Source organism: Triturus cristatus, chromosome 7 (assembly GCF_964204655.1).
Source record: "Triturus cristatus chromosome 7, aTriCri1.1, whole genome shotgun sequence".
In the NCBI taxonomy this organism is placed as follows: Eukaryota; Metazoa; Chordata; class Amphibia; order Caudata; family Salamandridae; genus Triturus; species Triturus cristatus.
The window spans coordinates 1,656,794,055-1,656,809,018 of record NC_140590.1 but is presented as its reverse complement, the minus strand read 5'-3'; the positions used below and the strand labels follow the sequence as shown (position 1 = coordinate 1,656,809,018).

The window sequence follows — 14,964 nt, the reverse complement described above, 5'->3', positions numbered from 1 at the left end:
CATTCTTTCAGAAGCACCTTCAATAGCAAGTCTTGTAAATGGGAAACGTCCTTCTGGACGAAGCTAGAATCACGCTGTGCCAAAACAGCGCCGGCAATAGATCGAACGCGCCATCAGCATGCATTCGTTCAGCACGCAAGTCATAACAATGACTTGCTTTAAGAGGGGCACATTGGTGGAATGGTGTTGGATTTAAAGTCCAACACCTTCCCTACTGTTGCGCAGATGGGAGTTGAAATAGTAAATTAAACTATTCAACATCCAGCACCCCCCAAGGCAAGTCGTTAAAACAACGTGCATGCTGAACAAATGCATCCTAAAGACATGTTCGTACAAAAGACGACGTTCGGAACGCATGCGTCTTAAACACATGCGGAATACTGTCATACATCAGTTGTAAATGGGTACCGACGAAACAGCGAACAGAATCTCACACTGAGTAGGGTGCATGAGTGACAGCTAGCTATACTTACAGGGATACCAGGCTCTCCAGAAGGACCGGCCTCTCCCTGCTCTCCATGTTTGCCCTGTGGAAAGACAACAATTAATTATTATTAGCCTTTTTAAAGGCTTGTATCATTGGATCTCTGTAGAAAACAGACTGTTCATCAATTCTTGTTAAATCTGATGTTTGTTGCGAATACAAAGATTAGTGAACAATGGAAATTAACATCACTAAGGGCTTCAGAAAACTCTGAAATTCACTCAAAATCTACAATTGTAGGTTTTCTTTCTTGATCTACCCTCTTGAGGAGGTATTGCAGCTTACATCGAAAATCACCACTAAAAAAGAGAAATCTGGACGTATAAGCTTTCATTGGCTGCCAATGACCACTAGAATTACAAACCCATACTATGCTCCCTGGTCAATGTAAGAAGCTGGCTCTTTATATGGTATACCAAAAAGAGGTATACTGTGCAAAGAGTCCAGGTATTCCCTTACTAGTGGACAGGGGCTTGTTCTAGCACTCCCAAAGGCGCTCTTTTAGGGGGTAGTGTGGTGGAGCAGCCTTAGGCTTATCAGAGAGGAGTGTTAGACATAGTCAATAAATGATGCACATGACTCAGTAATGAGATCCACACCAACTTATAAAAAATAACAAGTATCTTTATATATTTTAGGCACCAGAATCAATACTATCAGGTAGGTATGTTTCGAGATAGAAATACTTATAGTTTAAAAAAATCGACACTTAGTGCAACTTTCAGAGGCTGCAATGTTATCCTATGGCATACAAGTTCTTTGCAGTGACTTACGAGACCAATCCTCAGGTCTTAAGGTGAGTACAGGGCAAGGTCTAAGGCAGCACCAGCAGGTCACCTCCAGCGGCACTAGGGCGGCCGGGTGCAGTGGTACAATATAGCATTGGGTGCTCAATGTTAGTCTATCGGTCCGGTCACAAAGAGGCTGCAGGTTTGGACTGGGAGGTCAGTCGATCTAAACCACAAGGAGGGCTCAGGCCTCACGATGCTCGGGATGTGGGAACACTTTTGGTTCCATTCTCCACAGGCGACCAGTGCAGAAGTACTTCTAGGCATTGGGTTTTCGTCACCGGAGACACTCGTGGTTGAAGGGCCCTGCACACTGATTATGGAGATGGCGTCAGAAAGTCCACAGTGGGCAAGGCTAAGGTGGCCTTCGTCTCTGGAGGGTCAGGGGACCAAGCTGGCACTGTTGGCCCACTTCAGCTTGAGATAGGCAGCTAAGTGCAGTGGTGGTTTTGGGTGTCGGGTTTTAGTGGTCTCGAGTCATCACAGGTCTCTTGGGGTGCCTGCAGAGTACAGGCAAGCAGCTCTGCTGCACCACTATTTTTCCTGGTGCTTGTGTGAAGTGCTGGCAGTTCTCCCAGGCTTTGGAGACATAGCAGCTACAGGACAAGTTTAAACTTTGGCACAATTATCAAAGTCAGCAGACAAGCCAGCAGGATTGGCGCCAAGTCAGTTGCTGGTCTTCTGTTCTTGCAACTTTTCACATCCGCCTTCTTCCTTCTGGTCGGCAGGATCTGATTTCCTGGTGCCAGGGGCTACCCTAAATACTAGATTTAGGGTGTTAGAGGACTGCAGGCCAGTGCTTAATTTGAGCTGTTGGTTTCTGGTGCTCAGCACAGGAACTTAAATGTCAAGACTGGCGATTAATGACAGCCTACCACATGGTGGCTCTGTTTGTGTAATTTGGAGATGAAAACAACAACAGTTGTTTATTGGTGCAATATACATTAAAAACAATTCATACATGCCACCCAAGCCTTTCTTCAAAGTTTGGAGGCCTTGAATACCATGAATTGTCACACATGTAGGAGTGTGATGATTAAGTGGCGTGTTGTCACTGGCACTGGCTGCACTGGTGGGGGCAGTGGGTGGTGCAAGATGCAGTGGCCTCCTGATATGGGCCCTGGCACATAGTTTTTTTTTTTTATTTTTATTTACAAATTAAGCACTGGTGTAGGCCCATTGGCTACTAACCCCTGGGGTCACTACGCCCCCTATATGACTTCTTCCTGTTGGAAGTGGGAGTGACCCTGTCCGAGATTTGCTAAGTTTGCCATCACAAAGATGGCAGACTCTGAAATGTTGTATTCACTTCAGGTAGCCCACCTTAGGGGTGGAACTAGCCTGAAGATGAATACGCCTCTCTGACTACTAATTTTCCCACCTGTTCAGGCACCAAATGGGCCCTGATTTGCATAGCAGAGGCAGTAGACTCTTTGTAGCTCCCTGCCTTGGAATGCTAATTTCGCAGGTTATCCTGTGCGAGGGAGTGTGAACACCCTCTGCCCGAGTAGGCTGTTGTTTCTGACCTCCTGAGAGCAAAGGCCCTCACCCCTGGGGGTCAGAAACTCGTCTGCCGTGGAAGGCTGGCAAGGACCAGTCGGTCAGCACACCTGCAGTTGGTAGGTTTTCAGGGCCCACCTGTAAGGTGCCCTCTGGGTGCATGTATTAATAAATCCATCACTGGAATCAGTGTGGGCTTATTAATACAAGATGTTTGATACCAAACATCTTTGGTTTCAGTGAAGCCATCATGTAGCTGTGGAAGTCTTTTTTCACCAGTACCAAGCACATGTACCTAAAATAGCTTCCCTTATCAGCAATTGAACAGGCCAGCACAGGGACATATGTGTTCGTGCAGATATGCACCTCTTTTTAATACAATGCACCCTGTCTTAGGCTGTAAGGGTGACTTACCTATATGACATGCAGGATCTGCAGGCATGACACTCAGGGCAGTATGCCATTTCGTATTTTCACTTTTGTCTGTACCAAGACACACAGCCTGCAGGGTCAGTCCAGGTGTTTGGTGAGGGAATCCTTCGGATGGCACTATATATGCTGCTCCCTTAGGGACCCTCTTTATCTTCCTTGCCCTATGCACCAGGGGTACCACTTACTATGGACTTACAGGGAGTGCTAAAGGTATTGCCAATTGGGGAAACAATTTTACAGTTTTTGAGAAAGAGATCTGGCACTGGGCACCTAGTTAGCAAGAACCCAGTGGGCTTCCAGTCAAAATAGCACCAAATATCAGGCAAAAAGTGGGGGTGACCATGTCAAAAAAGGGGACTCTCCTACAGTCAACCCATTAATATATTCAGAAGACTATTGGGCTTTATATGCCTCAAAATCATCTTAGGGCTTCTAAAACGCCAATTGCAGATACTGAGAACAGCCCTTTCAACAACAATCCCAATTCGCTTGAAATTGACTACCAAACAAAATCTGCCTTACAAAGTCTGTGTACAAAAAAACACAATACTTTTTGATTTAATTGAAATTCCCATGTGTACCCTTACTGTATTGTGACTGGGCTCTTCTGAACAAGATCTCATATACCTTGGAACTGATTATATTTATATAAATTATATTTGTACTTGATCAGGCACAAAACACTTCAGTTTAGGCATGGACAACACAGTAGGCTCTGAATGCTGACCACACCTCCAATCTTATGCTTTGTTGTAGCTCTTGAAAAGAGCAAGGCATTTTCAAGGTCCCTTAATGGGACATTTATTTGCCTTAGAGGGTAAAGTGTCTGACACTGACACAATAACAAGGTCACTGAATCAAGGTTAAAATACCAAGCAGAAGGTGAGAGAGGAAGCAAATGCGCCTACGTGAGGCACTGCATAGCGTGGAGTCTAAAGACGTTTGATGGTCTGTAGCCATACAAAGTTATGTAGAGAACTCTAGGTAGCGCCACCCTGGATTTGCATCATCCTGCACCATCAAAACCCAACATGATGTAGTCTTATTCAAATAATGAAAACACTGCAAATAATAATGATTTGTGTGGACCAAGACTGATTGGGTAGCTCATCGAGCTAAAATGAGGTGGGATCGTGCAATTAAGATGGTCTCCACTTCCATGTGTACAAGCTTCAAGACGTTTTTGCAGATTATTAAGAATGTTAATGGAAGAACCACAATACACACAATCTACAAATTATAAAGGCCCAACGCCCCAAGCGTTGTACACAGCAATCACTTACCAGCTGCCCTTTAGCTCCCTTCGCTCCAACTTTTCCAGGCAACCCCTATAAAAGAAAATGTATGCAGAAAAACATCAGAGGATATGAAATAAAGCAAATTTACAACCAACACTATAACAAAAACCTGCAGTGAAGTAGCTGATAATACAATTGTGTGAGAAGCCATGTGATTTGCGAAGGTATACAGTCAGACAGCCAGGTTGCAATGATCTTTAGTTTACACAGTTTGTGATGGTGATGAAAAATCGTGATCAAATGACATCGAACATTATCGTTTTGGACTATATACCAACCAGAACCATCTGTTGTGCACCCAGGAAATTCCACTCTTAGCAGGCATGAACAGCATTAAAAAGAAATTCTCCTATATCACAGATGAGATGGTATTTACTTCTGCACACTGACTCATTATCAGTGATGTATTTAGACATGTGCCTAGCCATTTGTGATATGACAGTCATATATGGCATGCTCTGTATGACAGATTGAGAACATTATTGGTTATCACTGACAATATATGGCTCATTTTGAATAAGATTTCAAGGCTAGTAGGACACCTCTGATGATACATTTATAACAAGTAACTTTTATTCTATGATATGTTTATGTTAAGATCTGTCTTTGATTACATACTGGTAAAATATCTTAACCTTCCACATGAAACTGATATATAGATTGACTTTAGTGACTCATTGAATATATAGGGCTCATAACTGAGATATATTTATACCTCCAGGTTTTTTGTTAATATATTGGTAAATAGGTCGTCTTTGATGACAACATTTCAATGATAAATAGTTGTTTCATAACTCGTCTTTTATGACATACCAATAAATTATTAATCATTTTTGAAGCAATATGGAAGGCACATCTTTGTCTCAATTTACACGCACTGTTATGTCAACGCATCCTCTCTTCAAGTGTTAAAATGGGTCATGTAGTGAGTATCACACTGAATGTTTAAAGGTAAGATGTCAGGAAGTTGGTGTATCTGACCAGGCGACTTTCACTCAAAGAACAGAGAACCTGAGGATGAAGACCAAGCTATCAGTATATAAAACCCTAAAAGTGAAATATTACAGAGGTCTTGGTATTATATATCTGAAGTCTAACATCGTCTACTTCCTTTATCACCCTGTTAATCAGTAAATGAAAAACTAAGCTAATTATTTTAATAAGAACCAATTGTAGGACATTTTGCATAACCATATTTGTTACAGAAGGGTCATGGGGTCTATGTGTTGGGGCACTAGTTATGTTAGTATTGCACGTCACCTGATAGAGTCAGTCAAAGGAGCCCATGAAATTACTTCTTACCTGAACTGTGCAATTCACTTGTGGCCAGCAGTACCACAAACTGGGTAATCGTAAAATATGTTATTTACAAGCGATTTGAAGTGCAGCACTTACTGCTTTATAACAGCAAGTTATCATTATTATTGTTATAGTGTGGGTGAATGAAGAACATTAGTCTCAAAGAGCACTGGAGAAGGTCTGATAATTAGTTCTTGTGAATTTATGGAATGATAAATAGAAGTGGAAGAGGCTAAGACCTTGTGATGGGCTGTGAGGTGATCTGGGTGATTTAGAGGCTGATTATGATCTTTGCGGACAGCGTACTCCATCACAAAGGTAACGGATATCCCGTCCGCCAAAATATAAATCCTATAGGATAACCCGTCAGCCAAGATTATAACCAGGCCCTTAATCTGCTAGGCACATTTCTTAGAGAAAAGGGCCTATTGTGCATGGGGAGGACCTGGGCATAGGGAGTTAAGGAAATAGCCACATAGAGAGGAGATGGCTCATGGAGAGATGGTGTATAATAGTGCTTAGTATTAGTCATGTTGTCTATGTTTCTGGCATGACATAACATATCGAGGGTGTGTGGAATTATTTTGACGAGCTTAGGCTGAGGTTGTGGAGAATTTTTGGTGACTGTTTAGCTAGAATAGAAAGGTGAATTCAAGTGTGGTTCTCTGCCATTTGGTAAAAACGCATGCCTAGCCTATTCATTAATTAGCTTTAATGTGACATATCATTTAACATTTCATTCAATTCTCTTTTACTCCGTCCTTCTCCATTCTGCCTTTTTCCCATTTTGTTAAATTTTACAATCTTGCAAAAAACCTACTTTTTTGGGAACCATAGTTCCCAGGGTGATGTGTTGTCACTGCACAACAAAGAAGGCACGCGTTGTGGTGTTGGGTGATTTAAGTATGATTGCCCAGTGAGCTGCTATAGAGTCTACCAGGAGCTGATACTGATACTTTATGACATAATTAAATAAAAAAGTGATAAAAAATACAAAAACACTTTTAGTCTTATTCCAATAGTTTTAGGGCTGGGGAAACTAAACTACTAACTAATACATGAAAAACATCCATAAAGTGTCAACTTCAACCTGAGTAGGCCTCAAGAGTTAGGCTATTCTGCGAGACAGATAAAACAAAGGGAAGATTCTGAATCCAGATGTGATTCCATTCTTGCCACGTTCCCTGTCCATTTTTACATCAGAGTGCAACTCAGATTTGTGATTTCAGAGTGCCCTTTAAATGAGGTCCCCTTTCCTCCTCTTCTTTTTGACTCTCTTGAACAAACATGAAAGTGCTCTTGACCTGGCCAAAAACGAGTCTTTAAAAATAGATCTGTTACTTACTGGAAGTCCGTTCGGTCCCTTTTCGCCTGAGATACCCATTCGGCCGGCATCTCCCTGTGAAAAACACAATATGGCAAGTCACAAACAGATCCTGTTACCAGGGTATCAGCACCTCCCTCTAACCACTATACCCTCTATGCCCGCTTTGCTCTACGCCTATCCTGTTTGAAGTTCCCAATATGCACAAGGCACTCCCTATGCTCTCTGCCCGTCTTGTGCATTGTGCCGTGTGGTCCAATGTGTACATTGTGCCCTCTGCACCCTGTGCTTATCCTTCCCCTGCGCCATCTGCTTTCTGTGTGCTCAATTTCCTGCATAACTTGTGTGGCCTCTGTGCATCGTGCTGTGCTCTCTGTGGTCTGTGTCCTCTGCTGTTCTCACCTCTCTGCCCCTATGCTTTCTGTGTGATGTATGCCTCTTGCCATATGTACTTTGAAACCCAATGTGCTCCATGTTTCCTTTGTACCGCTGCTTACTTAAGCCCTAGTTACAGTTAGCAATAGGGGCTGGGGTTACGGGGAGGGTTAGTGGTTGGGGTTCATTTGAACGGTTTTGGTTGGGGTAGGGGCTAGGATTAGAGGCTGAAATTAGAGATGGGGTTAGTATTATATTTGAGGCTTAGGGTTTGGACAGGCCTTAGGGTTACGTGCTGGGGCAATATTAGAATTAGAAATAGGAGTTAGGGTTATTTGCTTTTGAGTGCTGGGTTTAGGGTTAAGGATTGGGGTTAGGGTTCGGTTTAGGGTCAAGGTTAGGCTAGTGCTGAAGTTGCAGTTAGAGGTTGAGGTTAGGATTAGGGTATTGGATTATGGTTAAGCATTGGGGTTAGGGTTGAGGATCTGCTTAGGTTAAGGGAGGTTGCTGAGGCTAGGGATAGGGGTTCATGTTAGGCTTTGAATTAGGGTTTGAGAATAGGTAAAAGACAAGAAGGGTTTGGATAGGGTTAGAATTAGGGATACTGGTTACAGATAGTGGTTATGTTTAGTAATAGGGGTCGGTGTGTCTTAATAACTGGCATTAGGGGTTGGTGATTTGTGGTAAGGTCAGAGGCCATGGTTAGGTTAGATGTAGGTATTGGGGTTGAGGTTGGAGTTAGTGACTGAGGTTGCAATTAAATTTATTTTAGAGGAATTGATTATCTTAAGGAGTTAGCAATAGCGTTGGTCTTGTGTTAACATACATGCAACTTAAGTAGTGATGATGAAATGTAGTTGATAATGTAAGGTTGGCAGCACAATGGCTATAGATATATTGATTGATATTTTTCCTGACTTATTGTAACTGCAACACTGACATATGCAAGGACAGAAAGGCATTTTCTTCAGCTATCAAAAGAATACCTCCCTCCACCGGCATTACATTTCTTTAGAGGCAAAAGTATGGATGACAAAATCTGGAGAAAAGCCAGTGTGATTGACTTTGCCCGAAACCTACTGATTTTTCACCAGCTTAATGGAAAATCTCCTATTTTGCCTAGTGGCTTCTCAACCTCTGCAATTCCAGGAACAGCTATTGAGAAGTGTGCAAAAAATAAAATCGGCTATGGACAGCAAAATCAAGGTTAATTCTCATACCACACTTGCCTTTACGTCCCCCAATGCATCCCTATATTTTTTGTCTACTGACTTCAAAAAACACAGTAAGCTTTCTACAGGGCATAAATGTGGGATTACAAACCTTCTCACCATCGATTCCGGGTGTGCCATCGCGGCCATCATGCCCAGGTATGCCCTGGAATATGACAAAACATTTGCCGTTAGAAAACAGAGTTCACTTTCCCATCTTATGCCTATGCAAACACTGCAAATACTTCTGAACCCATGTTCCCAACTGAAGCGTCCTCCAGCATCAAATTATTATGAAACAACAGCAGTCTCTAGGTAGAGAAGGTAAAACGAAATATCTAGGGACTACTGTTCTTTCATAATAATAATTACCCCAGGTCCTTTGGATACCTAGGGTCTCCCTTGTTTCTTTGAAATATAATACTTCAGCATCAAGTTATCAAGTCTACAGCATAGTATCTCACCTACCAGGGAAGACGTCTTCGGTATGTGCAACTCAATGCTGTGTAGGCTTTGCATGAACACTCACCTGACCTCAAGCATTCAATACTAACCCCATCCTTAGGCCCACAAATCCCATCCCTCCATTTATCTTATCTCCAATGCAACTGCAGTCTATTTGTACCCCCAAATCAAAATCTACAACCCTTCCCCATGTCCATCCTGCAACACCACTTCAACCAAAAGCTTACCCAAACTCAACTCCAACCTAGACCTTCCACCCCTACCTCCCAATCTTCATCCCTATGTCCACTCACAAAATCACACCATACTTCTCTAGTCGCAAACCATAAGTGCAGACCGTTCACCAACTCCCAACTCATGTATTTGTCTACACTTTGCTTAGCCTCCACCTCTCATTCTTTGCATTTACACTAGGATTACATTTACGTGCCTATCCAATATTTCAGTTTCAATTTATTTTTATTTTTGCCTACTCCCATCTCGTTTTAATTAGTGATGTGAATGTTTTCAGAGAATCATTGGTTGTGTATAATACACTCTGTGCTGTGCCAAAAAAGTTGCCTCTCACTGTTGACTCTTTGTGGCAGGTCTATCTACAACCACCTCTCTCAAAACATGTCAGCAGCAGGTTGTCAGGGTGGGCTCTTGTGTCCTATGTGAATATTCTCACAAAAGTCACAATATAAATGTTGTATGGCTGAGCAAGAGAATCGTAAAAATATAACAATATTTTCAAAGGAAAATATCAATCTATCTGTCTATCTATTGAAACATGCATATATAATACATGTATAGAATGCCAACGTGTTTCGACCAAACTGGTCTTTATCACAAGTCTGTGACAAAGAACAGTTTGGTCAAAACACGTCAGTGCGATTGTCATATGCAATAAACTACACATGAATTGAGTTCTTGGAGAGCAGCGTAATCTGTGTTCAAGAGAAATTCGGGGAATCGTCAGCCCCCCACGCTGGCACCAGCGGATGAGTATGTTGCTCATTTGGACGTTATTGAGCTTGAAGAGATATATAAATATATATATAGCAATCTAGTTGGCGTTGATGCAGTTGCCTCGCAAACCAGGAAACTCAGCTATCATATATATCAAATAAATATCATATACACATTTTAATGTTGTTCTTTTCAAAATGATTTACATAAGCCTGATTTATGACTGTTTTCAAATAGAATTGAAATAAAAACATGAAAAAAGAAGTACTTTGTTTATTCCTAAAACACCAGTTCTCTACAGGCAGTTTCCAGTACATTGCTTTAATGCAGATGAGTTGTAACAAACACATTCCATCTAAGTGAGTCCCAGATTATCCTTCCATGGAGAACAGATCGTGGACTTTCCTTTCTTGCAGATAAGTCCAAAAACAGTCCTTTATTGTGAACAACTTATAGCACACTCCTTTTTAGCAGATTATACTCACCACTCATTTCCTGTTGCTAAATTCCTATCAGCCCATGCCTTTGCCAGGAACATGTCCTGGAATACTGAGTAGGTTTGCACAATCCATTCCTGGTTATAAGACATGACACAATTCTCCTGGACTGATGACAGTGCCAGCACATGCCTTCTAATGATAAGTATTGCCTTATATGTGGACAACAAATATACAACATGTGTGCAGAGATTTTACTGTTACTACAAATACTTCTGGGATACTGTTCAATCTTTCTTACTTTATGATGGTAAGAGGATGTGGCAAAGCTTTGTAACAAAAACGTTGGTAAATATTTATGACCAACTATTAATAGAAAATGACTTACTGGTTCTCCGATGGGTCCTCCAGGACCAGTAATCCCCTTTGGACCTGGCTTGCCCTGGGGAAATGCAGAGGGTTAGGGTGTGACATAAAAGATGCACAGGAGACAAATATTCAAAGAGACTGATCAGATACAAATGACAATTTGTTTTTTGATTTCAGAGCATTAAGAAAATGAACCAGATATATTCGATTTACCAATTCACTGTACATAAATACATGAATTTATTCATCTACAACTACTGGATTAAAACTCATACCTAAAAGTCTTTACTAAACTGCATCCTGTTCTTCCATCCAAAGTGCAAATGCATTCAGAATCTTTTACCACAACGTTTTACAAGATTAAACTGACTCATATTTCCGGTTTGAAAGTTTCCAACAAAGACTATATGTATATGTATATCATGGGTATTCATCAAATGTACTCCATATTTTTTGTATTCATCAGTTATGCCAATACATTTAGCAAAACTATATTCTAATCTCCTCATTCCTAATCATTTTCTAACTTAATGGATGAAGACAGGGGCTCCCTTTCTTTCCATTTTTGGATGATTGAAGATTGTTCAACTAACATCCACATAAACATTAATTTACAATCTTGTTTAAAGATATTTGTCCCCCTTGGCATATATTCCAACCACAAGATCTTCACATGATCCCGGGAACAATTCCATCAGTAAATAAAAAGTGTAATGGACCTCATATTTGTTTCTTCCCATAGTTTAAGAATGCCAACCTCCAACGGGAGACCAAATTCTTTGAATTCTTAGAGTGTAGTTTTTAAATGTATAATAGGTATGTTCCTGCACTGAGATAGTGCTCAACATCTTTTCTATATCTCTCCCAGTATCATTTATCAAATCAGTTTTAGGCTCCGCACATGTTTGAAAAAAAGGGTCAATATTTAAATTTGACAGCATTCTTGTAATTAGTCAATTATCCACAAACTGATGATTTCAGTGCAAGAGAAATTCTTGTAATATATTGTGAACTTGTAGCCTCATAGAATCCTCTTACATTGAACAGAGACAGTCCACTCTCCTTTGTTCTATACTAGCCATAATAATCCTTGTTCTTTTACTATGAAAATAAATTTGGTAACGACTCTGTCGATCTCAGAAAAATATGTAGGTTTTAAATTACAAGGTTTAGTGGAAAGGTGAGTATAAAAAGTGAGAGGCTAAACATCTTCACCAAGCAATTCAGCCAGAGAAGTACTGGCATCTCTCCAGTATTCTGAAAGCTGTGCTTAATTATGGGTTGAAATTATTGTTCTATAGCCCCTCCAATGTTTCTGTGATTCAAGCTTTTAGATACCTCTTTGGATTTCTGAGCAAATCATACTGCAGTATCTCCATAATAACCTCTACAGTAGCATAAATCTGTAATGTCAGTCCTGTTGGCATCGATGCAGTAGCCTCACAAACTAGAAAATGTAGCTATCAACAAAAGTGCCTGAGTAATATTTACCTGATCTGCTTCTATAAATAGAACCATACTGTCCATATATAGTTTCAGCATAGCTTTTCCTACCAACAACACTAGTATATGTGAAGCCGAGCGAAGGGCTATTACAAATAGCAAACAAAAAAGAATAGGAGCTGGGGACTCTCCTGGGAAGTTCCCCTAGTGATTGGCACTGATTCAATCTTTTTGGAATTTATAAAAATAAAACTATTTGTACCAATATTTTGTTTTACTATCAACTTCATGGGGAGAGATGGGAAGCCCATGTGTTAATGTGGTAAATTAATTTTCCTACCCCACCAGGTCAAAGGCCTTTTAAGTGTCAAGTAGTATTAGAGCAGTCGATTTTTTTATACTTGAAGCCGGACAGTAGCTTGCATGAGGTAGAGAGTGTTTGTGACTATATTGCATTTGGGAATAAAATCATGCTGGTATGAATGCATTAATATATCTAAAAAATTCAAAATTCATTTGGCAAGGAGTTCAGCTAAGATTGTATAATCCTTAATTAAAGATATAGTAGGTTGGTAAGTAGATGTTTCTCTCGATGATTTTTCTAGCTTTAGTGAGTTGACTAAAATTCCTGATTCAAAGGAGATGGTGGCTTCCCCTCTGTCAGAATATGATTAAAACATGTTTTAAGAGGGGTTATTAAGAGTGATGCAAACATGTTGTGGAACTCTATGTGGAGACCATCACACCCACTGGCTTCATCATTCTGTAAGTTGGAAATTGTTTTAACATTTCTTCTTCAGAATCATGTCGGTTTGCTCTTCAGAAAGTCCGGAAATAGCTAATTATCCAAACAGTCTAGAATTTCCCGTTCAGTGAACTGTAAATTCCATGGGTAAACTCTTCTGTTATTTTTTTAAAATGTTTGGCTACTTTCACTGTAATCTTAGTTAAAATACCATATCCCAGTTTTTTATTTTCTAGATCTGATTTCTAACTCTCTTTTCTTAATTAATATCCCCTTCTTCATAGCTTGTTTGTCCCACAGTGGCTGCATTGAAAATAGCTTGGTGAATGTAATAAAGTTTTAAATATCTTTTGGACTTTGCCCATCTCTTTCTATCTCTCTTTTGGACTGAATGACTTACTATATATGCTTTCTATCTCCTCTGCAGATATTCTTGTTTTAGTTAAACGGTCTATCTTCTTTATATTGACTTTAGTAGTGTAAGAGATAATTCTTCCTTGAATGGTTACTAAGGTCTCCCAAATCATTGCTGTGTCAGTCATCCCATTGTTATCTGATGACACATTTGACATCTCATAGAAACAGAGTGGGAAGGCACTGCATCTCACAACCTTCACTAAGGAGAAAATGGGGTGTTATTGACACACTTCACACAAGGTGAAATATAAGCGTAGAACAGCTATCTCATACACAACTACAGACCAGTAGTATTTCACTAAGCTACTGCTTTGGAGGAATACAAAGCAACAATAATATCCCATGGAGACTTAGAGAATACAAGGTAAGGCATTTATGGACACAGAAACAAACAGGGTGCGCACTCACAGACATGCAAATAAACATACACACAGACACATACTTTATGCTTTCATAGTCACAGGGCACTCTGAGACACACTATTGCTGCCGAATAGGAATACAGAGCTTTAGTCACTGACACCATAGATATTTATATGTACATTTATAGATCACTCAGCGACAACTCACACAGCAATAGAATTATCAGGGTGCACTAAGGCTGTCATAAAGAAGAATGTAGCATTATTGACTGGTATTTAATCTATATCCCATTATGAATGTAGAATTCAATCTACTGTTGGGATGCACTGATGGAATGTGTGGGCAGAAGGTATTGTATTGTGACTAGAAGGGAAACCAAAGCTAAGGCCTGACCATGAACTCCATTTAATAAGTATGTTTCTTGGAAGACTCATTAAAGTGTGTACATGACCAGGCTATTCCAGTAAAGAGAAACCAGACTTTTGGGTTGGAAGCATGTTCATAGCTCCTTCAGTGAAGTAGTTAATCACTGGCAGAGACACATTTGATACCATAATCTGTATATGGTAATTATCAGAAAGCTACAGTGTGCTAAAATTGTCACTAAGTATGTTGTAATTGGCCGCTATCCTGCACATGAGGGTATGAGGGTACTGTAAGCCACTATGTCACTCTGTAAGGACCAACATGGGTGCAAAGACAACCCCGAATAAAAGTAGTGTTCAGTGTATATGTGCTGTAGGAGTTAATGGTTTGTATAATGTCATGTCCCAGCATAACATCCCTCTCTGTGTGCCATTAACATGAAGACTAGAAGCTCATGTATTTCCATAAGGGTAGATGGGTGATTCCCTAGGGGGAGCATTCCTGTCAGACCATCCTTTTATTTCTCAAAAACAGAGCTCATCTATTCTATATGTGGTCTTTCAGACAAGGGTTTTAGGACTTTTGATACTGATGGAGATGCATTTTCAATATTGATGTTTGCAGCTCTTTTGTTTGAGGGGTTATGGATGCCACCAATGGTTTTGCCATCAAGATATAGGTTAAATACAAATGCAGCA

The 14,964-nt window shown here is 40.4% G+C and overlaps 1 protein-coding gene across 1 annotated transcript in view; it reads right to left on the bottom strand.

Moving 5' to 3' along the window:
• Positions 1–14,964, bottom strand: part of COL9A3 (collagen type IX alpha 3 chain) — a 193,883-nt gene that overhangs the window by 101,556 nt on the left and 77,363 nt on the right. The window contains exons 17-21 of the mRNA XM_085619726.1: positions 10,953–11,006; positions 8,824–8,877; positions 7,147–7,200; positions 4,488–4,532; positions 474–527 (exon numbers count right to left, since the gene is read on the bottom strand). Of these exons, the coding sequence (XP_085475852.1) occupies positions 474–527; positions 4,488–4,532; positions 7,147–7,200; positions 8,824–8,877; positions 10,953–11,006 (261 nt within the window). The remainder of the gene's footprint in view (positions 1–473; positions 528–4,487; positions 4,533–7,146; positions 7,201–8,823; positions 8,878–10,952; positions 11,007–14,964) is intronic.